The sequence below is a fragment of the Kwoniella mangroviensis genome, assembly GCF_000507465.2.
Source record: "Kwoniella mangroviensis CBS 8507 chromosome 1 map unlocalized Ctg01, whole genome shotgun sequence".
Lineage (NCBI taxonomy): Eukaryota > Fungi > Basidiomycota > Tremellomycetes > Tremellales > Cryptococcaceae > Kwoniella > Kwoniella mangrovensis.
The window spans coordinates 418,684-445,586 of NW_027062533.1; the positions used below are offsets into that span (position 1 = coordinate 418,684).

The 26,903-nt window shown below is 45.0% G+C and overlaps 8 protein-coding genes across 8 annotated transcripts; 3 read left to right on the forward strand and 5 right to left on the reverse strand.

Moving 5' to 3' along the window:
• Positions 1-5,815: 5,815 nt before the first annotated feature.
• I203_100145 (uncharacterized protein) lies at positions 5,816-6,718 on the reverse strand (the record flags this gene model as incomplete). The annotated part of the gene is made up of 4 exons (XM_065516577.1): positions 5,816-6,117; positions 6,304-6,366; positions 6,419-6,577; positions 6,640-6,718. The coding sequence occupies 4 exons, from the start codon at positions 6,716-6,718 to the stop codon at positions 5,816-5,818; spliced, it is 603 nt and encodes a 200-aa protein (XP_065373395.1).
• A 1,941-nt stretch (positions 6,719-8,659) lies between these two features.
• I203_100146 (uncharacterized protein) lies at positions 8,660-11,975 on the reverse strand (the record flags this gene model as incomplete). Its single annotated transcript, XM_019151284.1, has 10 exons — positions 8,660-8,713; positions 8,782-9,181; positions 9,245-9,502; positions 9,714-11,202; positions 11,274-11,368; positions 11,420-11,476; positions 11,538-11,569; positions 11,624-11,638; positions 11,701-11,753; positions 11,834-11,975. 10 exons carry the CDS (start codon positions 11,973-11,975, stop codon positions 8,660-8,662), a joined length of 2,595 nt encoding a protein of 864 aa, XP_018999367.1.
• Positions 11,976-12,904: 929 nt separating this feature from the next.
• I203_100147 (uncharacterized protein) lies at positions 12,905-14,117 on the reverse strand (the record flags this gene model as incomplete). Its single annotated transcript, XM_019151285.1, has 3 exons — positions 12,905-12,976; positions 13,041-13,867; positions 13,946-14,117. The coding sequence occupies 3 exons, from the start codon at positions 14,115-14,117 to the stop codon at positions 12,905-12,907; spliced, it is 1,071 nt and encodes a 356-aa protein (XP_018999368.1).
• A 613-nt stretch (positions 14,118-14,730) lies between these two features.
• On the forward strand, positions 14,731-16,635 carry I203_100148 (uncharacterized protein; the record flags this gene model as incomplete). The annotated part of the gene is made up of 2 exons (XM_019151286.1): positions 14,731-15,924; positions 16,000-16,635. The coding sequence occupies 2 exons, from the start codon at positions 14,731-14,733 to the stop codon at positions 16,633-16,635; spliced, it is 1,830 nt and encodes a 609-aa protein (XP_018999369.1).
• A 2,727-nt stretch (positions 16,636-19,362) lies between these two features.
• I203_100149 (uncharacterized protein) lies at positions 19,363-20,763 on the reverse strand (the record flags this gene model as incomplete). Its single annotated transcript, XM_065516578.1, has 3 exons — positions 19,363-20,103; positions 20,187-20,466; positions 20,546-20,763. 3 exons carry the CDS (start codon positions 20,761-20,763, stop codon positions 19,363-19,365), a joined length of 1,239 nt encoding a protein of 412 aa, XP_065373396.1.
• Positions 20,764-21,149: 386 nt separating this feature from the next.
• I203_100150 (uncharacterized protein) lies at positions 21,150-22,400 on the forward strand (the record flags this gene model as incomplete). Its single annotated transcript, XM_019151288.1, has 6 exons — positions 21,150-21,221; positions 21,285-21,300; positions 21,405-21,506; positions 21,635-21,909; positions 22,034-22,109; positions 22,225-22,400. The coding sequence occupies 6 exons, from the start codon at positions 21,150-21,152 to the stop codon at positions 22,398-22,400; spliced, it is 717 nt and encodes a 238-aa protein (XP_018999371.1).
• Positions 22,401-22,744: 344 nt separating this feature from the next.
• Positions 22,745-24,122, reverse strand: I203_100151 (uncharacterized protein; the record flags this gene model as incomplete). The annotated part of the gene is made up of 8 exons (XM_019151289.1): positions 22,745-23,113; positions 23,264-23,397; positions 23,465-23,486; positions 23,553-23,623; positions 23,694-23,798; positions 23,886-23,925; positions 24,019-24,039; positions 24,105-24,122. The coding sequence occupies 8 exons, from the start codon at positions 24,120-24,122 to the stop codon at positions 22,745-22,747; spliced, it is 780 nt and encodes a 259-aa protein (XP_018999372.1).
• Positions 24,123-24,661: 539 nt separating this feature from the next.
• On the forward strand, positions 24,662-26,846 carry I203_100152 (uncharacterized protein; the record flags this gene model as incomplete). Its single annotated transcript, XM_019151290.1, has 10 exons — positions 24,662-24,963; positions 25,037-25,068; positions 25,158-25,286; positions 25,354-25,435; positions 25,491-25,625; positions 25,689-25,806; positions 25,890-25,988; positions 26,049-26,317; positions 26,399-26,645; positions 26,817-26,846. 10 exons carry the CDS (start codon positions 24,662-24,664, stop codon positions 26,844-26,846), a joined length of 1,443 nt encoding a protein of 480 aa, XP_018999373.1.
• Between the last annotated feature and the right edge of the window lie 57 nt (positions 26,847-26,903).

The window sequence follows — 26,903 nt, forward strand, 5'->3', positions numbered from 1 at the left end:
TTTGAGGACCCCTAGAACCAAGGAATTGTGAAATTCTGCTTACTGGATGAAATTGAGGACTGTGGATCGAACTTGAACTGCCTTGGGGGAGTTTGAATGTTCTCCTTGGATCCTTTCAAGCCAGGAGATCACAATGCCAAGGTATGATCGATGATTTGGGCTTGACTGTCATGATGATCTAACTAAGACCTCAGTAGACGGCCTTAATCGTATAGGAGACGGCCTAATTAGGCGAGCAGATGATAAGAGGACAACGGATGATATACTAATCTAACCGAAGTATATAAGAGGTGAACGACTTTGTTGGTACAAGCAACGAAATCGTTCAACTGACCCGGATATTGTTGAGACTTATACGATATCCTAGCTAAAGTGTCATGACGGTCACAACAGCATGCCTATATAGCGGCGGAAATTCGAGTTGTCGGAATTCCCGATTGTTCCCTTTTGTGGTTCAGTGGTTACGACCGGCTACGTCTACCATTGTGACATACGGGTAAATAAGCATCCTCGCTCTTGCCAAAATCAATCTTTGAGGGTCTCTCCACTTACCAGGAGTCGAAATCACATCCAAAGCAAGGCGTCTGAGGTTGGCGAAGTTGTCCTCCATCTTACAGTGCCAGAAGTGAAGAGGATCTACAAATGCATTTTGCCCGTGGAACGACTGCCGCTGATGAATTGGCCTACCGGATCTTCCCTGCATTGATCTTCATCATCCGAACACTCAGTGTTGGTCCCCAGTACTCTGCAGGCGACTACGCAATGAAAGAAGTGCCCGTCAGTCAGGACCTCCGGGACTGCAGGCTCAAACTCACGGAAGCCGCGATTGGACCCTGATCGTCAGACTCGTAGGTGGCATAAACATCTCGCAAAAGCTTCTCAGCTTGATCTTGCCAGGACTGTAGCCATTTCTGGTCTTTCAAGTGTTTCATCCTCATGGAGGGATGGAGCACTGCAAAACCCATGTCTCAGCCCGGGGCTCAGGAGGTTCTCAACTCCGGGCAAAGTTCACTCACATATGGCGAGCCGGTAGATCAAACTTTGATCCGTCTTGGAGTAGTAGCTACTCATCAGATTGCTAGCAATGCAAGCACCCGTTCTGACAACTATTGGGGCGGTATCGTCATGCATTAAGGTGTCGAAGGGAAGTGACTTGATCAATATAAGGGATAACCATTGCAACAGTCACAGGATGCTCCCCCTGGCCGGTCTCTCTCTGGAAGTAGTCCGTTGCTTGTTTGATGAACTGTTGGAAGCAGTACAGTGGTCAGAAACGGGTGCATTGAACAGATATTGTCACAATGGTAGACGTAGCCGGTTGCAACCACTGAACCACAAAAGGGAACAATCGGGAATTCCAACAACTCGGAATTTCTGCCGGCTATATAGGCATGCTGTCATGGCCAACATGACAGATATACACATGCTGGGCAGACCAGGAACCCGTAGCTACGTCCTCCGGGGTTCCTGGACTCCTGAAAAGACCGAAACTCACCTTTAGGACCTTTTCAAGATGCTGGATGAAGCTGTAATCATCATCATTCAGTCTATTGGCAAGTACAAATCTCTTCTTGTTGATCTTGTCCTTCGATATGTCAGGATGAGCGAAAACACTTTACTGCAGTGTTTCAGTCAGAGAAATCAGTGTTACTGGCTTATGGCTACACAGAGCAAGTGCTATGACTTACACTACGAGCTTCATGTCAAGCACATCTCTCAACATGTTCCCAGTAGAATTCCATCGGGTCGGCACATCCCTGGTGATGAATTTTTGAGGTCCTGCATACCTCTGAGTTTGACTCTCGTTAGAAGCACCTTTGCCATACAGAACGGGCCGTCTTGTTGTAAGTGGTGCTCTTTACCAAGAGTCGCACCTGTGCATGACAAATTATCACAGATGTCAGCCGCTATTAGCATGTCAGCGCCGAGGTCCAGTGTTATGAGATTCACCGAATTACTCATAACAAGACCTTTACGTAACATGCCACGTGTCTATCATACAATAGGATACCAGAGATAACCGGTACCAACAACGCTTTGATCAACATCCTTGAAACACTTCATCTCGTCGACCATCGCGGACTTCATCAAGTGATCACATCTGTCGTTGAAGACACATTGATGGATATGAATAAGCAAGTAGGAGATACTTGGAATTGCCGCACCACTTATTCAGCACCATCAATGATTCCTAATCACCATCAACGATTATCCACCATCATGTCACCAGAACCTCGACGACCGCGCTATTGGAGAAGTATCGAGGGATTTCGCCAAGATAGCTTTGTCAGGTTTGATGGTGATTATCAAGCTGTACGATAGAATTTCAAATATGTAGAGTAACGCTTCGTAAGCTAGTTTTAGAATTGTAAGGTATATAAGACAACTTGAAGTCCAACAAAGAACTAGTCTCTCCAGTGATCTAGTTCTCTCGTTTTGTCTCGTTTATCTTCAAGTTGTTCAAGTAGCAGTGCTAATTGAATGAACTGAGTTAATCTACCTGCCCTTACTAGCTGCAACGTACCGCCCCTAGTAAGTTAGAGTCATAGTTCCTCTCGTCGAGACAAGACGAGTTGTATTAGAGAAGGCTTCTTGAATTAGAAGCTGATTATTAAACCAAGTTAGAATATAGAGTCCAACGCTACAAGGTAGGTTGACTCATATTAACATCCAGACTCCTGACTCCGGGCTTACGGGACAAACTTACTTTCATCAGCATTCGCATAGCAGCCTTGAGATCCGCCCGTTTCACTTGTTTGACAAGTGTATTGAGCTGTGAGGCACCTCCCTCTAGACTGGATTTGATGGTAGTCTCTGTCATACCCTCTCTAATGGTCTCATCAATGAGAAGTAGATCGTTGGCGTATTGGGCAGAAGAGTCGAGAAGATCCTTGTTTTGACACCATTGTTCCCACTCTTCTTGTTCCTTGTGATGTTCCTGGTCTTGCTGCTCCTCATCTTCAGAGATCTCATCTTCCAAATCATCAAACATGTCCCTTCCATCATCATCATCATTTTCGTTGTCTTGAAGTCGATTTTTGGTCTGTGCCTGCCTCTGAACCATTTGTTCAAGCCGAGTAAGTGTGGCGCTAGGGTGAAGGGCATGAGGAGCAACTATGGAGACACAACCCAGCATTAACATGATTTATTCAGCTTCAGGAAGGTAGCCCTCCGGAACTCCTGACTTCCTGGCCTCCTGGTACATACCTTGACTACTAAATTGAGAATGTGCAAGCACCAATTCTCTTATCTTCTCCGTAAAGAGGGGAGGGAATCATCTTTACCAAGCCTTTCACGAGGACATCATTGGCTGAAGCATTGTCAAGCGTGATGGCAAAAGCTGCAAAATGTTAGAAGTCAGCCGTAGGAACTTCCTGGACCTTCGACTCAGGGACCTACATTTTGACCAAGATTTACTCCAAGACTGTGAGAGATTTGATTGGCCATAGAACGACCTGTGGAAGCTCCCTCGGCGCTACAGGGGTGCAACAATTAGTTTGAGGACCCCTAGAACCAAGGAATTGTGAAATTCTGCTTACTGGATGAAATTGAGGACTGTGGATCGAACTTGAACTGCCTTGGGGGAGTTTGAATGTTCTCCTTGGATCCTTTCAAGCCAGGAGATCACAATGCCAAGGTATGATCGATGATTTGGGCTTGACTGTCATGATGATCTAACTAAGACCTCAGTAGACGGCCTTAATCGTATAGGAGACGGCCTAATTAGGCGAGCAGATGATAAGAGGACAACGGATGATATACTAATCTAACCGAAGTATATAAGAGGTGAACGACTTTGTTGGTACAAGCAACGAAATCGTTCAACTGACCCGGATATTGTTGAGACTTATACGATATCCTAGCTAAAGTGTCATGACGGTCACAACAGCATGCCTATATAGCCGGCGGAAATTCCGAGTTGTCGGAATTCCCGATTGTTCCCTTTTGTGGTTCAGTGGTTACGACCGGCTACGTCTACCATTGTGACATAAAGAAACGAAGTACTCAGCTAGACAGGTAGACTTCCAAGGGGACAATAGACGTTGTAGCCTTGAGGAGATACTGAAGTGCAAAGTGATATCGTGATATCAATCAATAGTAAGACAAGACAACAATTGAGAACTCATGAGGGGAATCATCATGAATACAAAATTAGAGAGGATATATATATCTAACTATCCTGAAAGTCCAATGTCCATAGTAGAAGTTGAATGAACCAAGTTGAGTGATATCTCCAATAAAACCTATCCTTCTCCTATATCCTACTATCTCCATATTCTACCAACAATATTGACCGATATCGTTGTCCTAAAACCGAGGTTGTTATCCATTACGTAAATCCCTATACCAATAACCTTGTCGTGGAGGTAGCCGACATGACATTGACCACCCATCCACAGCCATTGAGATGTTCCCTACCATTCGTTCTTGTACCCTCTTGAATACAGTCTCTCTAATAGCAGTAACAAATCCTCTGCAATGGTTGGATAGAGTTCTGGGTTGAGGGATCTTAATTGGGACAGAAAGAGACTTGACAAGCTCGCTGATCTGTCAGTGTGAAAGAGACGTAAGCAGACTTCCGGGCCTCTGGGAGCTCCGGGCCTCCGGGATTTAAGATAGGAGCCATACTCACCAAAAGATCGTTGAACGAGTTGAAAGATCGGTTGTGGAGTGCAGGGTTGATGACTGCCATGAACAGGAGCTTGGACTCAGTCATGGTGTTGGCGTTGATGAGGGTACCATGAGCAATGGCGTTCTTGGCTTCTTGTTTGCCTTTACACCTAGATTTATGGTCGCTCAAGGTACCACCAGAAGACTCCCCGACACGATGTCTGTAGCGCAATTTGCACAACCTAGATTGCATCGCATATCAGCTGTGATTGAAGCTTTCATGGGGAATAGAGTGCCGGGAGTTCAGGACCTCCAGGCCTCCTGACTCCTGGAAACTACTTACTTGCATTGAAACCACATGTAAGTGTTTCTGTACTCTTGATCTTCAAGTTGCAGGCCTAGCTTGTTGTAATCGGAGTGAGGGATGATTGTCACAATGGTAGACGTAGCCGGTCGTAACCACTGAACCACAAAAGGGAACAATCGGGAATTCCGACGACTCGGAATTTCCGCCGGCTATATAGGCAACTAGACGTCCTGATTGACCGTGGCCATCATGACACTACGGTCCTCCCCAGGGAGAGGGAGGGCGCGACCTCGCGACTCTATGGTCATTGGCGATCTCTCGCGCCTATGGGTTAGATTTACGCCTATCTGAACCGAAAACCGCGCCCGGCTTACGTAAGGGCGCTATTACGTAATATGTTCTGGGTGGCTTTACGCAGGCCAACGTGAGCACAAAAGTCTGCGCCGATGGTGGGACTCGAACCCGGGGCCTGTTGGAATTCCCGATACTGTCACAATGGTAGACGTAGCCGGTCGTAACCACTGAACCACAAAAGGGAACAATCGGGAATTCCGACGACTCGGAATTTCCGCCGGCTATATAGGCAACTAGACGTCCTGATTGACCGTGGCCATCATGACAATGATCTCTGGCTTCTCAAAGATGTTCCAGGTGTGATCTTCTCTCTGTTGAGCTTGCTCCCATTTGATAATCGCATTATTGTATGTATTCTCCAATGAAGTGAAGCTGAGGATGTGCTTTCCCTTTGTTGGGGATTTGGGACCACCATGGGGAGAAGGAGTGATAATGGAGGAGCTGCTAGCACCAATATGGAAGGGTGAAGCAGCTTTTGGGAGAGAAAGATGCCTAGGAGTGGCAAGGGGGGTATTTTGAGATGAACCGGCCTTCTTGGTTGGTTTAGGCTTGATAGGAGACTATAGGAATCTTCTTGCCCTTTTTCTTTGGGGGCTCGTCATCGAGATCGGGGGAAAGTTTGGATTTGCCTTTGTCTGAGGACCCAGAGTTCCCGGAGGTCCGGGATTGGTCAGCCTCCGGGAGCTGAAAGTCGTCTCCACTCCCACTAATCCCTGAGGTACTGGTTGATAGCTCACAGTCAGTCTCCTCCAACTCATCTTGTTCGATCTCGATGGGAGCGGCTTTCCCTTTCCCTTTGCCAATTGTCGATTTTGTCGATTTAGGCTTAGTCGGCTTGGTCGGAGCTAATGAAGGCCAATTAGCTGTTTCCCAGGAATTCAGAGACCTATTAACATGAAGCAGAAAATGCCAGATACTCACTGGGTGTCTTTCTCTTTCAGAGATGTCGACCTTCGGAGTCAGCTGTTCTGAGTGTCAGTTATTATTCCAGGAGGCCAGGAGGCCAGGAAGCTCCGGCCTCCGGGACTTACCAGTAGGTTCTATTGCCCAGCCTGGAGGAAGCTTCAACGCATCTGGGACGTTGGTGGATGGTCCTGAAGGGTGGTTAGACACCAATAATGACATGTTACATACACAAACACTCACCTAGCGCGTTACCACCTTGATTATTCTCCCTGTAGGTATCAATCACCCTCTTGGCAGTATCCCAATTCGATTTTATACTAATCAAATTGTCTTCATCATCCAATCTAGGCTCCCTTTCAAAGTGAGAGCCTGGCAGCTCCCCAAGCAAGTAGTCGTGTTCTATCACAGCCCAGATATCAGCACAATCAGGAAGTCAGGAGGTCAGGAATACCGGAACTTACCTGCGGCATTCAAAGTCGCCAGCCAAGCCACGCATCCTGCTTCTGCCTCGTCCAGCTGCTTTCGAACATCGTCAGCCATCGTGAGTGTCGTATTTGAGGGCTTTAGAGGGATATCAAGACTTGTACAGGTAAAGAGGAAGATGTGCTAGTAGCACATATGTGCATGTTGAAATGTCGAGGTGTTGACAAGTCAAAGATGTGCATGCCGGCATTATCTCATAATTACCAAAGGTGGCGACCGCATGTACCCTGAACCTACCCTACTGTCATGTCGGCTACCTCCACGACAAGGTTATTGGTATAGGGATTTACGTAATGGATAACGACCTCGGTTTTAGGACAACGATATCGGTCAATATTGTTGGTAGAATATGGAGATAGTAGGATATAGGAGAAGGATAGGTTTTATTGGAGATATCACTCAACTTCGTTCATTCAACTTCTACTATGGACATTGGACTTTCAGGATAGTAGATATATATATCCTCTCTAATTTCGTATTCATGATGTTTCCCCTCATGAATTCTCAATTGTTGTCTTGTCTTACTATTGATTCCACGATATCACTTCGTACTTCAGTATCTCCTCAAGGCTACATCTCTATTGTCCCCTTGGAAGTCTACCTGTCTAGCTGAGTACTTCGTTTAGCTAGGATATCGTAAGTCTCAACGATATCCGGGTTAGTTGAACGATTTCGTTGCTTGTACCAACGAAGTCGTTCATCTCTTATATACTTTGGTTAGATTAGTATATCATCTGTTGTCCTCTTATCATCTGCTCGCCTACTTAGGCCGTCTCCTATACGATTAAGGCCGTCTACTGAGGTCTTAGTTAGATCATCGTGACACCTACTTTACCCTTAATTTGATGCATTGGACCACACATCTCGGAGGGTTTTTTCCTCTGGGATGTGTTCCCAACTCCTGAGCATTAAAACCCGTAGCTACAGTGCTCCTGATGTCTTCCTGACCAATTTCCCGTAGCATTTGAACTCCGGGCAGCGAATCCCGGAGTTTTTTAACCTACGGGAGTGGGGTCTCCATACTCCGGGTGAACCTCCGGGAAAAACCTGGAGCACCCCGTAGCTACGGGCGACATGCTTTGCTCAATAGTCAAGTCACATCTTGATTAACTTAGTTCACCGCCACTCACACTAGATCTTCTACAAGCCAGAGACACACGTCCTTCTCTTTGGACAAAGCCCACCAATCCCGTTCGGTGTTACTGACCCCCACATCCCTGACAGTAGGGTTCTTTGGAATAAAAGTTCAATAGACCTTTTTTGCTTCTTTTTGTATATATTTCCCATTTTTTTGTCATCTTTGCTTTTTATCCAACAAGTAAAAGGCTGAAAATAATCAAGCACAATAGAATGACTTGAAAATCTTCCAATCCATAAACACACAAGACAGTTGAGAAATTCAAAAAGATGGGAAAGGGGTTTGAGAAGATGAATAAAGTAGGTTTGGGCATTACAAATTGGTAGGTGTGGCAGAATATGATTGTTTATCAGGGTAAATGAGATTTTTTAGGGACAAAAGAGTCCAGCTGAAGTTGAGAATAGACAAAGGGAGCTTGATTCTGAATGAATTTAAAGACAAGCTACAACAAAGGAATACAAAGTTAGCCAAAAATGATTTTTACCCAGCAACACAAAACATCCACAACAAAGGAAAATTGAAGGAGGGGAGTGCTTGAAAGGATGTGGTTGAGATATATATTTCCCTTCATAAGATTTCCTTTGTGATAGTTTGCCTTTAAGACAAAGGAGGGCAGAAATGGGACAAAGGAATTACTTTGTCACACCAGGTCACTAGGACCCAGATGACAGCTCAAGGATGACCGCTTTGGTCCAGATAGAAGCGAGGTGGTATGTGGGGTGAGACAAATGGCAAGAGAGGTTGTGTGAAACACTCACAAGGTTCAAATTTAGGCTGATGTGAACCAAAAAAAAAAATTGGATCAGCCTCCTTTGTTCGCTCTCGTCGGCGTTCGCCGTTTTTCAATCAACTTACACTCATTAATCTCCACTTGCTAAGAGATTGATGAAATCGTCGACTGATATATACTCAACCTGGGCGTATAAGTGCGGAAGTCAGCTATTGTTCTCTTCCTTTGCCGAGGCAACGGTAAAGCACTCACTGCTTCCGTTGGACTGGGTTTCCTTTCAGGAGTGACATAGACGAATCGTGTATGATCCGTAAGGTGTCGAGCTTTGATATTTTTCATATCGTCAATTTGCAATAATTCGATCTTCCCCAAATCTGCTTCTTTGATGACCATTGGGAAAGTCGGACCGAGCTTCTGGTTGTATTTCTCGCAGAGAGTGACAAGTTCTTGATAATCGGTAGTAGCGCATACATCGTGTAACCAGGTCTTCCATTTGATACAGTCATCAGCTTGGTAAGGGTTGGGTGGACAGCAACTGATGCTAAGACCTCCACCTGAGGTGATACCTGCTCCGGCAAGGTCACGCAATAGGCCATCGAGAGGGAGGAATTGGACGAGCACTGAGAAAGCTTGAGTAGCATCTGGACATAACCTGAGAAAGACAAATGAACGATTAGCGATGTTCGAGGGGGGAACGGTGATAAAGACGACCTACTGGCGATTCGACCAACCACTGTTGATGAACTCCATGGCTGCTGGTGTGAAGTATGCAGCCCAGTGAGGATTTGTCATGCAGAATTTCATAACGTTAACGAATTTACCGGGCGAACGTAAAATCAATTGAGGTGAAAACGTAACCAAGCCACCTTGCCCATCAATGGGATTGAGGGGGAAATTGATGGGTGCTGAGTCTTTAGTGCCTTGTATGGGTGTTGTAGCAGGGGTGGGGAGAGCGCTTTGAGTGATGTTCGAGCTACGTAAGGGAGACAATTGGGTTTTAGCGGACTTGTAAGATATTCTTCGATTCTTCAATAGGAAAAACGGGATACTTGCTTTTGCGTTGGTTGAATTGCTCTTCTTCTTGGATCAGCTGGTAATTGCATTGCCGCGAGGCCAGTAAGACTAAAAAGCACATTAGATTAGCGATCTCGTGGAATTCAAGGAAACATGATATATGGACATACAGCGTGGGCGATTGATCGACAATTGGTGATCTGACACTGGCACCATTCAAGGATTGGTTTTGATGATTGGCATTCTGCTGATTCTGATTAGCTGTACGAGGCACGAAAGCAGAAGAACGTTGAGGCGCAGTGTTGTTCAGCGGGGGCGGTCGATGTCTGCCACCATCATCGACATTCGTTTTCGCCTGACGGCCAGCTCGAGGATCGACTACGTCGTCTATCACCTGAATCTTCTTTGGTTGGACGTACTTGGGTTTCTCAGGCAGAGGTAGCCGAGCCTTGGAAGATCCTGCAACAGGTTTAGGATTGAAATTTGGAACCGGACCCGACGAACTTGCCGATGGTGTAAGTGGTTTGTGAGGCAATGCGGCTGACTTGGGTGCAGGTGCGGGTTGATTGACAGATGTGAGGGGAGGTGTGGTTTGTGCAGAAGCCGAGGTCCGATCAAGAGTGGGCGAAGAAGGCTTCTCCTGAGGAACAATGGGACTGGAAGATACGGCTTGAGCGATAGAGGCGGTCATAGAGGCTTTCCTGGGTACTTCAGCTTTTTCAGCCTCAAGTCGCAATAATGCAGCCTTTATTGCGCTTATGGGTTGCGGGGGCGGTGCAATAGGTGCAGATGAGGTCGAAGCTGGATTGTTGATGCTTCTTGCTGTCAGAGCAGGTGAGTCGACAGCCGAAGTCGCTTGAATAGTAGGCATGGGTGCTGGGACGGCCGAGACAGGCGCAGTCGAGGAGGAAGGTCCAGATGAAGAAGTAGAAGCACCAGGGTTCAACTCGAATATACCATCTTGCAAAGCACCGAAGGTGACCTCAGAAGCAGATGGAGGAGGGGATAAGACTCGTTTGGCAATCTTGCCGACCTTGGCAAGTCGAGAAGTTGTTTCTTCCGTCCTTGCTTTCTTCACTTGATGGTTGGCTTGCGAAGTGGAAGTACTGCCTACTGGAGACTCAAAAGGAGCTTTTCTTTTTGACGATGAAGCTTTAGGAGGTTGATCATCGTTGTCTGAGGACTCAGCTCGGAGCTCTTCTTCGACACCTTCGCGATCAGAGTTGAATTCAGATCCAAATTCCGATGCTGGTGAGCCAAGAGATACGACGGCGTTACCGGAGGAAGTGGTAGCTGGAGGAGCAGGGGCAGGGGCAGTAGAAGTAGCAGTAGCATGGTAAGGAGCCGTTCGCGGACGAGTGGTAGAGGCTCGCGAGGTTGCAGGAGTGATAGAGCGAGAACTACGAGCAGAGGTGGTAGGTCGATCTCCATTGACCGCTCCAGTAGCCCGCTGTTGACGACGTCTTGCCCTTAACTGTCTCTTGAAGAGGTAGTAATCTGAATCCGCCTTCTTAGTCCACAGATCGCTGGGTATCTCTTTACCCTCTTTCTCCAACTGTTCCCTTTTCAACTCCTTAGCTCTTCGACGCTTGTACGTCTCGTAATTCCTCTTGTAATTGAGACCGTTCTTCCTGGTTCTGTTCTCGTGAAACCATCTCTCTACATCAAGGAATCAGCCACAGCACTTGGCACTTGGCACTGAGGAAGCAGAAGCATTCCATCATACTCACTTAGACATTCAGGCGGAGTCTCGTAAAACTCATTCATTCGACCTTCCGGTTCTCGTCTTCCACGTCCAGTCGTTTTACCGATGGCTTGCCAGAACCTGAGTCGCGAAATAAGCAGGCGAATTGATTGGTACCTAAGGGAGACTTACTCTCGGATAAGATTTGGTTGACCTGGAGTAACGGTAAATGAGGAGATAGGCTCCTCACTTCATGAGAGATGTCAGCTATCGGATAGGTCTGTGTCGACATGTAAGAGGTAACACTCACGTCTCAGACCCAGTCTTTAGATATCCATTCCACTTCAAGAGCGTCAGCTACATGGCAACAGTTGTGTATCACGTTATAGAACTTACAATCACACCGTAATACTGGAAACACAATGTATCAGCTTTTCCCATGTCTAAACTCCAACAGAAGACTGATGGCTCACCCATCGCGTGCCCGCATCATCTCGAGTCTTGTATCTAGCCCACTTGATAGCATCTACGGGGAAGGTCAGCCTGTCCTCTTCATCAACTCAGTCCAGCAACTGTGGAGGTGCTCCCCGCACAGCGGACACTCACCAACATCGTAATCTCCTTCGTTATCATCCGCTGATGGCACACTCTCATCTTCACTTTCAGCGATACTGCTGTCATCTGACCTATCATCTTGATCACGCCTGGGCTCGAGACGGACCCTGGCTAATTCTGCAGAGACGGACATGGGTGTTTTTATATGATCGTGTCAGCGACGGGATGCTATAAACTGTATGGAGCGTAGCGCTAAGATACAAAAATCCAAGATGAAAGGAGTCTCGTCTGAATGGAGTTAGACGTATCCCATGAGAATTGATACAAGATGTCAAGGTAGAGAAAGATACAGTGACAGAAAGGCTGAATCTGTATATGTATATGTGTATGTGATATGAAGATGAATATGGTGAGGAGGCAGTGAAGTGAGATAGGCAACAGGTGACGGGTACTTTCAAGCGGTCTACACGGTTTTCGGAGCGTTGTCAAGGGTACCAAACCAAACCCATTCACTCCTTTCCCGGTCAGAATTACCTAATCAGAATTACCTAATCAGGAAAATAAATGGCACAGGCCTGCTGAACCCCCACCCTAAAGGCAGACTTGTGTGTCCCCCCCCATTTTTAAATGATGGTGATATGAATGAAAGAGCAGACCCTGAGTGGCCCAGACTCAGATGAGCTATGTCTTCAGCATCAAAGTTGAGATCATTGACAAAGGATAAGCAGACATATAGTAGACAAACAATTGGGTGTGGTCTGGTATTACTTTCTCTAGGACAAAGCTGAAGTGGGGAGGTGACTCAAACTCATAGCCCTCACCTAAGGCTGCCTCAACATCAATGATGAATCAAATCTTGAGGGTCACGTCGAACGATGAACATTTGCCTTTTTACACCTGAAAGTTGTATGACTGTAGTTGAGCGACGGTACGTTCTGATTGCCACAGTCGTTTGCCGAGACTCTTCTCATTTAAATCGTTCGATCAGTGTTAGCGCTATCACTGATGTGCGATAGCTCGATCAACGCAGATGGACATTTGAAACACTCTCTGTACAGTATATCTCAAAGGAACCGCGCATCCGATATATCATGCTTACAACCTGACCCTATGGACAATGATCTAACCTAGGTGTTTCTTCATAAATTCGATAAGTGGTACAATTGCGATATCCCACATAGGATCTTCCGGTCCCTGTTTACGCATCTACCATCAGTCCTCAACCCATTATCAAATGGTGATTGATACATGAACTCACCGCAAGATAAGTCTCGAAGATATGATCCATCCCATCAACATAGTTCTCCCCAACATCGACATCCATCTTTCTAAGTTTCTCAGCAGGTTGATAGCTCTGACTCACGGGTACGATTGTGTCGTTCTTACCGTGGAGAATGAAGACCGAAGGATAAGGTTCATCTTCTTGAATATGATACATCGCTCCCCACTTCCTCAATTCTTGTTTATATTCCTCTTCCGTTTCGAATTTATCCCTTCTAAAGATATTACCCATCTTCAACCCATTCTTGAATGTATAAGCATTCAAATCCGCTCTGACGATGTCCTTCTTCGTCGGTGTGTAGTCCACTCCCCATGCTATCTTCAGATTCTCCACAGTCATAAATGGTTCCAATTCCAGAGTAAATGCACTAGTCACAACAATATTCTCTGGACTTCTGTCGTTGAGCGCTACCTCTAATTCTTCTTCCGATGTTCCCAGGATGGGTAAAGGTAAATTCTCAACTTTTAAGGCATAGAAAGGATCTTCAGGAGCAGATAGACCGTAAACGTCCAGAATGAGCTTAGGAGGTGGTGAAAAGTGATTACCGCACCATAAAGCCAGATGTCCACCAGCTGAATCACCTCCGACGGCGAATGTTTCTAGATCGACTGCATTTTCACCAAGGACAGAGGAGAGGTTAGGTCGACACCATTGGTAAGCTATTTGGATGTCATTGATGATATCGTAGTGGGTGACTTGAGGAACGAATCGGTATGATACTGAAACGATATGGTAGGATAAAGAACGACAGGCTGGAATGACCCATGCGTTGGGAACGTAGTGTTTACCATACATGAATGCACCTGATCGATTGACGCATCAGCTCAAGTACTTCGCATGTACCCATCTTAGAAGAGATATGGATCAGACTGTCGACTCACCTCCATGGATCCACATCAACCACGGTCGCTTTCTTAAATCCTTCTCTACTTGTCCATCTTTATCGATAGCAGGCCATACCCTGAGTGGAAGATCCACACCGTTAACAGTACCTGCGATATGGTCGCTGAATGGTCGAGGACAAGGGATGACTGGTATTTCTGTAGTAGTCATTTTGCAATATTTTTCTTTGTTTGTGATGATCCACTCGTAGACGTCTTCTATCAGATGGAAGGGTATAAGTATTGTAAGTATCTCAACTATAAAGTTTAAATAGTTGATCGAGCAGCTTAGCTCGACATTTGTTGCACCCTTGCTTTGGCCGTTAGCCCATCAGCGGTGTCCCAAGTTGGATAAGGGAAGGATGAGGGACATCATAGTTAGCGTCGAGTATCGTACCTTGCGCACGGCATGGTTCTTGGGATAAAGGAGTATGAAAGTGACCGGATCACCTTCACAGGGCGTGTCGTACTCACACTCCCACACTCATGCTGTACACCAAGTAGCCTCCGAAGCCCCTCCGGATCGCGACCTTTGGGTGATCTACTAACAGCCCGGACTTCGTAGACTTCGTCAACTATGCTGATGAATGGAACAGCGGAATACTACCTGTGTTTCGTGTCAAGCAATCCTGGACTACTCGAGTACTATTGGCGAAGGATGATAACCACGTGCCTGACTCGTTTCATCCTTTGATCGCATCACCGGCGAAGACATCGATCGTTTGTGCATCTCATCCCATCCATGTATGTTACACTCAGATCAGAACGAATCAATGTGAACAATCATGCCTCGCAAATCCACACCGGCAGCACATCCTCAACCCGCTACTACTCATCCATATCCTCCCTCATCAGCGCCAATCGAGCGACTCCCCCTCGAGCTGAAACTTCGCGTAGTGTCTTACCTGTCTACCGCCGATGCACACAATCTAGCATCAGTCTCAAAACCATTACAGAATGCAGCCGAATCGGTCATATGGTCCAAGGTGGATATGTCTCTGCCCACAAATTGGGATAAACAGATCCTGCTGTGGGAAGACAGTATGCCAGATTGGTGGGCGCAGCATTCCCTCACACCGGAAATGGAAGATACCTTAGTAGAGTTCAAGTCAACTATGGACATGGAAGGAGGGTCTATCGGTTGGTCAAGAGCTGAAGATAGTGATATTTGCTGGAATTTACGGAACCTCAAATTCATAACTCGGATGAAACAAGTGTCAACAGCATTGACAAGTCATCCTTCTAGAGGTAATTGGGTGAGGGAATTACGTTTGGAATTACCTCAAATGCGTCAAGATCGGTTAGAAGACAAGAGGACGCAAATGGATACTCTGAAGAAGATTGTTGAAATAGTCAGAGGGAATCTTCGGATAGTAAGATTAGGATCACCAGAGGTTAATTTAAGAGATGACTACTCCCAAACTCGGTATCTTGACTCTCCATTCTTTCTGGATTATATCGGATTGACCGAACGGAACGTTGGTAAATTGCATACGTTAGAATTAGTCCTGGAAGGATCGATATCTTTCCAGGCTCAGATGGAGAACATAGTCAATAAGATTGAAACTTCCACTATCAAGAAGTTGGTCCTTAACCCTTCTTGGTCCGGTTCATCTTGGTTCCCAGATTCTAATGACGATCCCATCCCTAAGACACCCTCACTCAAAACCCTCAAAACCTTGCATCTAAACCACCTTCATCCTCGCTCTGCAGAGGAGGCTTGCGGACTGATCGGATCCGCGGATAGCTTGGAAGAACTCAAAGTGAGGTTTACGGATGATGGCGAAAGCGCTTGGGATGTTTTTCACGATCGGGCTATCAAGACTTTTCGAGAACACAAGACGTTGAGGAGGATTGAATGGTATGGTGGATTGCAAGCCAGATGGTGGTTTGAAAAGCTGGTTCAAAGTGGCTTTGACAATGTCGAAGTGTTAGTGCAGAATCAGGCAATAGAATGTGAGAGTGAGACGTTTATCGAGGTGAGTCATTCTGAGCTGCCCAGAACCCGTTTTCCTCAGACTGAACCGATGCTAATGATTAGAGGTCATTGGTAGAACACCCTCATACCCCCCTTCTCATCACTACGAACCATCCTCATTCCCTGTAGAACCCCCAAATGGTACCGACACCTCTCACCACCAGATTGGGCTAAAGCCCCACCACCTCGTAACTCGATTTCTCCTCACGTCATCTCACATCTACTGGAAGCACCCAATCTACTCGCAGTACAGTTCAGCAGTCTTTCTTCCTTAACTATCAACGAGGTACTGGATTCTTCACAATGGTGCGACAAACGAGTTAATGGGGTGCTCATCCGAAGTTACATCAACGAAATAACAGGAGAGGAATTGTTTCACTTTCGTCGACTAGAACTGTTGATTGTTCAGCCAAAAATATACGACTCGACGTATGAAGACAGATATGATGGGATGAAGGAATGTAAAGGGGATGAAGTAGATCATAGATGGGTGGATCATACTTCCTTCAGGAACGCTACCGTACCTCCCCCTATCCTGAAGAAAGTGTACAAGACATCAGGTGAGAAATTGGATTGGACTACACCCGGAAGAGGGATATCATTACCTGAGACGGCATGGGAAGTATTGCGAAGCTGGAGAGTGAAATTACCTGATAAAGGATTAGAAGGAAGGAAGATTGTAACGAGGAGAATGGCTAGGGATCTGCAATAAACAAATGGTCCTGCTGTATTGGTATTCTCTCCTGACAGAAAGGGTTGTATTGTATCATAAGATGTGTTGCTATACGGTTGTAACGCTTACTTGTATCACTATGATGAACACTCAAGCTATATCAGCTCGCTGCATACAACATCGCTCAGATATACTAGTGACATATACTGTATTGATCAACTTGTTTTTGGGATCTCATTGGTCTCGGACAGGAACCATCATCACCGCTGACGAAAAAGATGACGTGTCACAAAGCTATCAATCCATCGAATCACCTCAAAGACACGACCTGACCACGCCATTCATTTTGATCGATTGGCCAGACATTCAATGTATCTGCCAACGAGTTCTCGGCCTTGCCGGCGATACCTAGAGAGAACACAAAAATATAATAAATAAGCATGATTGATTGAAAAACAGAAGAATTGATCAAGCGTCCGTTGCCGAACAAGTGTACCTTGACTCAGGATTCCTCTCTGGGGTTAGCCAGAGAGGAGACCTGGACAGGCATCAGTCTGACCCAACATGGTTCATTGATATTTTGCTAACTCGGTCGAAAATCCCAAAATGAAATTGGGTATATATACAGTATGACACGGTTGACCTACTGTAGGTGAGATTCCCAGAAGGCGAAGACTGTACCCCACTACGTCTCCTTCATATCAAGAACTGTTGGACTGTATCATTAGTGTAGTCCGTTTGGCGCACACTGCATACACTGCGAATACTTGATATCGTCGACAATACCATTCTTGAGCTTAGACAAGACGTAAATAGGACCGAAGGAACGCTCCAAGCTCTTAGATCGAATTTTAACGTCAACACAAAGAACGTACTAAGAGAAAATTTCCATCAAACACGTTTCTTCTTCTCAACCACCCATTACAACACACACTTCATCATGGCAATCAAGCATGGCAATCATTTCCTATACGCACAATCCGACTCGTGTTCTTCTTGATAAAATGAAGAACGCAAAAACAGTGTCAATCTTGACATTGGAAATGGGAAAAAGAAAAGAATTGATCGAGCGTCCTTTGCAGGACCAGCGCCAGAAGGACCAGCCGCCTTCTGCTGACCAAGCAGAAGGCGGCTCGTTCCTCTGACATTAACCGTTATGGTTCAGAGACGTTTTTCGTCAACTCGGTCGAGGTCCAAACTTTGGTTGTGTATATACACCCAAAATCATCGCTTGTGTATATTCCAAACTTCTACGTTCTTCGTTAATTTGGCCAATTGACATAAGTTACCAGATATCATATCTTTCGATATTTATTTGGTGAGCATGATGTTTCGACTACCAAAAGAGAATTCATTTTCGCTGTACTTTCTGTTTAGACACTATCATTGGCTAACGCAAATGATACAGTAAGCGAATGATACAGTAACGATTCTGCTAGAAGGACGCAAGTTACGACAAAACTCCAACAATGAAGAACAACGTGAGATCCACTACCAATAACGTCAGACCAACAAATAGAAACACGCTGTTACAGTAGACTCCCATCATTCTCTCATGATTACCTCCCTCCTTTCACCTACTTACCCTTAACGTACATCAAACACGTTGTACCCTCAAACTATTCTTACACATGTTAATCAGAGAACGAAAAACAAATTGAATGGAAAAGGATTGATCGCGGGTTTCTCTAAATCGGTGGTCCTCAGAATCTTAACGTCTTGCTATAGTTTTTTTGCCTAAGCAGGATTGGTCGTACCGAGTTGGGGACTTGATCATTATGGTTTTTGAAGGCGTTCTTCGCTCAACGCCATCAACAGTCGAATTTTCGGATCAATTATACATAGTGGTTTGAGGGAATTTACCAATAACAAGTGGGTTTCGAATGTACTCTAATCAGACTTTGAACTTTGTTTGCGAATTTACGACATGTTACATGATATCGATTGCATTGATAACGTCAGCTCAAACCCCTTGTTGAGATCTTTTGCTTAAGATTGATATCCCCTTTTCCTTTTGTCTCGATGACAAATGACATAGCATAGTATTCTGTTTCGTATCAAGAATCATCACGTTAATGGTTACGCACAGACCTCTCTTTCCATTCAACAGCGACATCCTATGACCTCACCACATTCCAACGAAAAAAAGCGAAAGCCAACCCATCAAAAGAATTGATCGCGCGTCCCTCTCCTCTTCTCCTTCTCACCCATCTGTGGGTTATCGAAGGGGAAGAAGAGCTTATAGGTCAAATCGTATCCCCTCGGATCGTTACCACAAATATCATCCCTCACAATGAAATTATCATATTGATCAATACTACATATATGATAGCGCTGTTCCATATATATGGTATTGATCAATATGATAAGCTCATTGTGAGGGATGATATTTGTGATAAAGGATCGTGGAAGTGATCTTTGCCGTTATGGTACGGAGACGATTGAGCTACGCCATCGAGGGATATACAATTTTTGAGGATTTATATACCGTTGATTTTCATGTTTTTGATGCGCTTGGACCCGGTGAGGAAGATCATGACGTATTGCGAGGTTAGTCCAGGTTAAGAGCTTATGACAAAGTTGTTTTTGAACAGGTGTACTGTCTCGTATGAGGTAGCTAATTGACAAGATAAGTATAGGTATGATCATCCTGAGAGAACTAGAAAGATAAATAACATTCCCTCCAAATCAGCGAGAAGTACTATTGAGTACTTTTCATCGGCAGTACCTCTAGCATTGAATGCATCAACGCATAACCTCCACAATCTATACCAAACCACCATAAGCCTTCTCCACCAATCCCTCCCAACTCCATTCCTCCGGTCTTTCCCTAAAGCTTACCAACGCACTGGCTCTAGACAATCTATCCTGCTTTTGCTTTTCACCTTCATTCTGGGGTTCGATAGAGGTACAGTAGAACCTCTGTAAGGCCAACGCAAGCAGTTGAGCTTGTTGTTGTGATAATAAGAAACCGGGATTGGACGTTGATCCTATTGGACCAGAAGCAGATGCAGGTGATATTTCGCCTCGCATCAATACAATATCGTGTGATTGCGACAGTTCAGGATAATGAGTGAGGACGAGGTAAGGTTGAGCCCATTCACCCTGTTTCTTAAATTCCTCCAAGGGGGTGAAGATCACACTGCTAGTCAGAGGTAGAGGTTCCGGATTGGTAGCGTCCGAAGGAGGGAGGGATGCGGTTGAAGTTGGGTGGAATATCCATTGGAGATAGAACATCTCATATTCATCTGTCTTGACTTCTCCTTTCTTCGCTTCCTGAGTTTCACCGGTAGGTTCGGTAAGTCGAGGTAGGGGTAAGACGAAGAATGGATTTTGTTTGGCGATCGATATCATCGATTTGTATACTGCTGTAGGTAAGGTGGCCGATAAGAAAGAGTTGGATAGAGTTGGATGGGAAGTATGGTAGGCTGTCCATATTTGGGAGATCGCATTGGCATCGTGAGGTGTGAGATGGATAAGAGGAAGGTTGATGATGGATGATAAGGGCTAATTCTCATGAACCTCAGCTTGGTCCTAATCATAAGTAGACCAGCAGCTTGAAGAAAATGTTGCTCGACAGCATTGCTCACCTTTATACCAGCTCTATCACCTTCCGCCTGATTCTCACCACTCGCACTTATACCTTGCCTCTTTTTGATTTCTCTCTCTTTCAATCGTCTTTCCACAGCATCCGATAGTTTCTCACTCGCGCTCTGCTGACCCTTCACATCTTCTCGGAATTGCTTTTCTTCTTCCTCTAATTGCACTTCAGCGGCAGCAGCTTCTTTCGCTTTCTTGGCTTTCAATGCTGCCTTGACCGACGGAGCGAGGACTTTCAATTTGAGTGAATCGAGATCTTTAACTCCTTCACTATGGCGATTTACACGAATCAGCTTCAGACCCATGCGCGCTGTATGGAAAGAACTTCAGACAGAGGGAGATGACCCACGACTTGACCTTCTTGTTCAGCTTATCACCATACTTCTCTTCGAACTCTTTCCTTTTCCTTTCTATCAATTCTCGAGGATGAAGCTGATTTTCGAGTTCGGATAAGACATCTCGTCTGATCTGGGTGGTGCAGAGGCTCCTTTGCACTATCGTAGATACGCTCAAGCGCGGATTAAATATGGGTGATCGGATAGACAGACGGGTTAGTGTAGCGCTCATTCTTGGAAAGTGAATGTGGTGTTATAGTCAAGTGGAAAAGTAGGATAAATTGAAGATGGATTTATTATCCTTTGTAAGTTGGAATTCCATCGAAAGACATCTATCAAGATGCGGAGACCCCACATTTCTCCCACCCAATCGACCATCGACCACTCCACCATCTGCGAGACATACACACATCTTCATCCACATTCATATCCATCGTCCATCTCTCTGCCATTATCGATTCTACTGAACTCTCACAGAGACAGCGCATGATTCTTCTGGTTCACAAGATCACATTTGCTCTCTGCCTGTGCTCGTTATTGCTGTTCTTCCATTTCAAACCGATACCCTCCGAGTCACCTATTCGCTTTCGAGCTTCCTCCAGCTTGTCCGCAGGAAACATGGCTTCTCAATTGAAACATCTCAAAGTATCTCCCAAAGAGGCTCACACAGCTACAGTGATCTTCTTACATGTAAGCTGGCACACCTTCGTTAGTGAAATACACATAGCTAACAAAAAATATATATATTCATAGGGTTTGGGCGATAGTGGTAGGTTTCGGTTCTGACACTTGCGCTGCAGTACCTCCTATTGGAAATGAAAAGGAAATTATAAGCTGAACTACTGACTGTGTGTATACTATTTGGATACATAGGACACGGCTGGCTACCTGTTGCCAAGATATTATGGTCCTCTTTCCCCAATGTGAAATGGATATTACCTCATGCGCCTCAAATACCGATAACGTTCAATGGTGGTGAGTGGTAGTCATTCATTCACACCCCCCACCTTCTAATTCTCCTTTCCCTGTCTCATTCTGCGTTGTTTAAAGTCATCATGCAAGTGCAAGAAATCTCATTGATATCATTTTATCCCTGCCTGTAGGAATGACCATGCCTGGATGGTTCGACCTTTCATCCCTAGACAACCTCACAGACTCAACCTACGACGACGAATCCGGAATGCTCGCGTCGGTAGCAGCGGTGGACAAGTTGATACAGAACGAGGTAGAAGCAGGTATACCAGAGAACAAGATAATCTTGGGTGGTTTCTCCCAGGGAGGTGTCATTTCCATATTAACAGCTTTGACCTCGAAGCGGAAATTGGGTGGGGTAGTGGGTCTGTCAACTTGGGTAGGATTGAATCATAAGATTGAAAATGTGAGTTTTTCGCCTCACTTTCACTATACCTTTTTTTCCCCCCCATATCTACATACAATTCATCTCGACTTATAAAATGAGTAAATCACTAATTTATTTAGTATGTGTGTGTGTGTGAAAATAGATAAAATCAGCTCAAGCAAATGAAATTCCAATTTTCTGGGGTCACGGTACGGCTGATCCAGTAGTAAATTACGAATGTAAGTGGACTAGATTATTCAAACCTCACTTGGTTAACATAGCATGACGTCCATTCATACGATTCATCACTGAGGACTTATGCTAAGATGGTCTTGATGTAAATGTTATTATTAGATGGTCAACAATCTATAGAATTATTGACCAAGAAATTGGGATTCCCTTTACTTCCCAAGGGGACGACATTCCAAAGACCTGGTGTGAGGTTTGAGACTTATCAGGGATTACCACACTCATCATCGCCTCAGGAGATCGAGGATCTGAAAGGTTGGTTGGTGGAAGCGTTGAAATAGAGTCAAGTGGAGATAAGGGATACTTCATACTTGTCTGTGATATACTCATATATTGATATATATATCTATATATCGTACCTAGATAAAGGTAGTTTTGCGCGCGAATGATATACACATAAAAGAACACAGGAATGGATGTATCACTTATTGGTCAATAACAATTTATACATTTATCATTATTTGTTATTTGTCTATGTATCAATTGATATCGATATTGATAGATTACTGTATCGGAGGGTGTTGTAGCTGTGTCATTCGTTCTAACAGCGTTTTGGTTGATATGCCGTATCGTCTATCCCAGGTCCTTGCCCTCTCTTCGAATTGTTTTTTTTTTTTTTGGAAAGCTATGATCCATTGACTCCCTCTTTTATACTCTTCTCTACCCCACCTTCCGGAACAATTCCATCCGCCAACATCCTCTCCAACTTCCTAACTTCTTCCGAAGTCTTTGCCCTTGTCAAAGCTTCCACTACCCTTCGTTTCTCATCGGGAGTCATCAATCTTCCTTTACCTCCTTTCGCGATACTTGCATTCTTGTTTATATTCGAGCTGAACGCCGATGATGATACAGACGAGGTAGTAGGAATAGATAACTGATGGGCTAAGCTGTTCGGTAGACCCGTCGAAGAGTCCAAAAGAAGTTTCTTAGATTGTTCACGAAGAGAATCTTTTATACGGGTGTAATCTAGAACGTGGAGGTTACCTTTGGCCACCTGAATGAAACAGTAAGGTCAGTAGCGAGATCGAAGCTGAGGATTCCTCGTGGCCAAACAGACACGGCAGATTTTCTTCAAAGCGAAAGAACAATGATGTCTGAGATTCAGGCGGAATAAGGTGAAAATCATGAAATGACTTGAACTCACCTTCCACACCACAAACTCTTTATAATGCTCATGCTCCGTCACCGGGTTCCCCCTCAATACCAAATGCCGTAAGGATGTTAAGGATTCTAAAGGGAGTAGAGTGGATAGCGAGGATATGGCGTTGTTGCTGAGAACTACAGCCAAAACAATGAACGGTCAGCTTGTTATTTGTAAGATTCCATTTGCGAAGACCCAACTGACCTAGTGTTACGAGGTTAGGTATCTAATAAATCATGATTTTGTCAGCTGTATCTCTCACGGAGAGGAATTGCGGGATTGATCAACTTACATTTGGAGGTAATGAGGGGCTGATGGTTGATATTTGATTCTGAGCGGCATGTATAGCTGTTAATCGAGGTGCTAAATGTGAAAGGAGCAAGGAAAACATCAGCTTGGCCCACCGTTGATACAGGCTGGAGGCTGGACTCACAATGAGGTATATTACCCAATACCGTTATTGAGTTATCAGTCAGGTTGAGGGTGTCATACGATCCTTGATGGGATGCCAGGTTTTCGATAACAGGTATTTGCAAACCTACACACCGAATAACGTTTGTCAGCTGTTTATTTGATATAAACCCCCTTGTCGAGATGTTCTCCGAGAGAAGTAAGATGCACCCACCCCTCAACTCCAATTCACGTTCTTTCAGTGGATTTAAATGCTATTTGTGTTATGGTAATAGACCTGTTCAGCTATCACTGGTCGAGATTTACGATGTATTGCTTCCGTGACGAAGGGAAGACGGTAAACTAACTGATGGTGCTTTGGAGACATACTGCGAGTCAATTTCGTCAATACCCAGCACATACACCTGATGTTACAGATTAGAGATAGACTTACGTCTGGAGTGAGCCTCATTTTGAGGAAGATGAGTGATATCTAGATTGGCTGTTCTAAAGTTGTGATCGACCCCCTATCTTTGGTGATTTCTTTCTGAGATTTCTGTACTTTGTGCTTTTCGTTTCGCGTTGATCAACAGTTGGTCGAGTCTATGATTGACGATCTCTTCTATGAGTATCGCGTGCGAAGGCAATGACAATGTTTACAGTTGTAACGAATGTCGAATTCATTGAAGATATCGAAGACCAGGCGAGAGCGATAGATGGTGCTTCGGTGATATAGGTGGTATCTCCGTGATGTGGCAGTCGCGTGGTCACTGATTTACGTTGAGATGGTGCCCCATGCGCGTGTTAGCGTGGTGGGTGGGTGGTTTTATCAATTCGACGTGGTTGATGGTTTGTGCTTTCATTGTCCATTCAGTCTCAATCCCATATATACCAGACCACCATAATATACCTTATACCTTTGAATCCGTATCATATCCTCATATCCTCATATCCTCATATTCCATTTCCTTACGTTCTTTCCTATACCTTGACACTCTCTTGTTCTCCAAAATGTCAGAGGGATACTACGACAACGCCCCTCACTCACCGTCAGCCAACGGCAACGGTAACGGTTCCCTCTCATACAACGGTGATGGCAGATCATCAGCCGTCACTTCCCCACATGGTGGGAATGATACCCTGATATCCTCCAGAGCTATCAGTCCATCTGCTTATCCCGTCAAAACTGAGCCTGGAGCTGGTATCAACGGATCTGCGAATGCCCCAGCTCAACAACAATTGGCAAGAAAAAAATTGGCAAGTTGGGTCGGGTTCAGTAATTTACCTAATCAGGTTCATCGAAGGAGTGTGAGGTCAGTCAGCTTCCACTGGGTCATCACTCGGAATTGACAAGTGAGCTGATATATGATGTTTGGTTGTGATCAGACGTGGTTTTCAATTCGTCGCTATGGTAGTTGGTAAGTGAACAACACTTACCTCGCACAGACCACCACGCTTCTACCATACCATATCCATCACATGCTGATCTATGGTTCATGGGATACAGGTGAATCCGGTCTTGGTAAATCAACACTCATAAACACATTGTTCGAAACCAAGCTATATCAACCTAAGAACATACCTGCGCCAGGCGAAGATAGGGGTAAGACAGTGCAAATCGAGAGTATCTCTGCTGGTAAGTCTTATCAACAGGCCCTCCTTTGGTATTGAGCTGATTCATGGGAATGACAACGTAACAATAGAGATAGAGGAGAACGGTGTAAGACTTAAGTTGACGGTGGTTGATACACCTGGATTTGGTGATTTCGTAAACAACGATGAAAGGTTAGCTGCCCAATCCTCTGCGGTTCTGTTAGAAGCTAACAAGTGTTTCTTGTAGCTGGAAGCCAATCGTAGACAACATCGAAGCTCGATTTGATGCTTATTTAGAACAAGAAAATAGAGTCAATAGACTTAAATTGGTCGATAATAGAGTACATGCCTGTATCTACTTTATCCAACCTACCGGTCATTCGTAAGCTATCTTCTAACACCTCTTGGCAAAGCGGACTTCAGCTTACGTTCGAAACACATACAGACTCAAACCCATTGATATCGAATTCATGAGAAGACTTCACACCAAAGTCAACCTAATCCCTGTCATTGCTAAAGCAGACACTATGACTGACGACGAGATCATATTGTTCAAACAACGAGTGAGTAGTGTCAGATTGACATAAAGGCTATGAATTATGGACATAAGACACCGAAGTCAGCTGACTGGGACACTTGCACCTAGATCCTCGCTGATATCGCTCATCACGGCATCCGAATCTTCCAACCCCCTCAATACGAAAATGAGGATGAGGAGACCATCCAGGAGAATGAAGAGATCATTGTAGGTTGACAATCAAGAATCAAAGTTTCGTAATGCTGACAGTTCTCCTACATCACATAGAGCAAAGTCCCCTTCGCCGTCGTCGGATCCGACTCCCTCGTTTCATCCCCTGATGGACGACAAGTCCGAGGTAGAGCTTATCCATGGGGTGTCATCGAAGTTGATAATGAAGACCATTGCGATTTCGTTAAACTTCGTCAGATGCTCGTTCGAACCCACATGGAAGAACTGAGGGAACATACCAACGATGTGTTGTATGAGAATTACCGAACTGATAAGTTGAAAGCTATGGGTGTGGCTCAAGACGAGAGTGTTTTCAAGGAAACCAAGTGAGGATCTCCATATTACATCAGCTAACCAGTGCTCGGGGTAGAAGGACGAGAAGCTGATTCTCGTCGATTCCGTCATAGCCCCGCCGCCAAACAAGCGGAAGAAAGAGCAATGCACGAAGCCAAACTCGCCAAGATGGAAGCAGAGATGAAGATGGTCTTCCAACAAAAGGTACAAGAGAAAGAAGCTAAACTCAAACAATCAGAAGAAGAACTTTACTTGAGACACAGAGAGATGAAAGACGCCTTGGAGAAACAAAGACAAGAATTGGAAGATAAAAAGAGAAGGATCGAATCGGGTAGACCGTTGACTCCTGAGAAAGGAAGTGTAAGTGTGGGTTTGGCAGTGATCTCTCATCGTCGCTTTGACATTCTCTCTTCCCTCAACTCATCAAACGATATGAGACTCAGCTTTATTTGCTTTTTGTCGTGGTGCCTGAACATCTTCTCGTTTTGGATCATAATGAGCCCAAGCTGATCATGCCGTGTACCACTGCAGCAAAAGAAACGATTCGGTCTAGGTAAATAAACAAATCAGATATGGAGTATCTGAAGTTTATACCACTCAAAATATATGCCTTCAAAA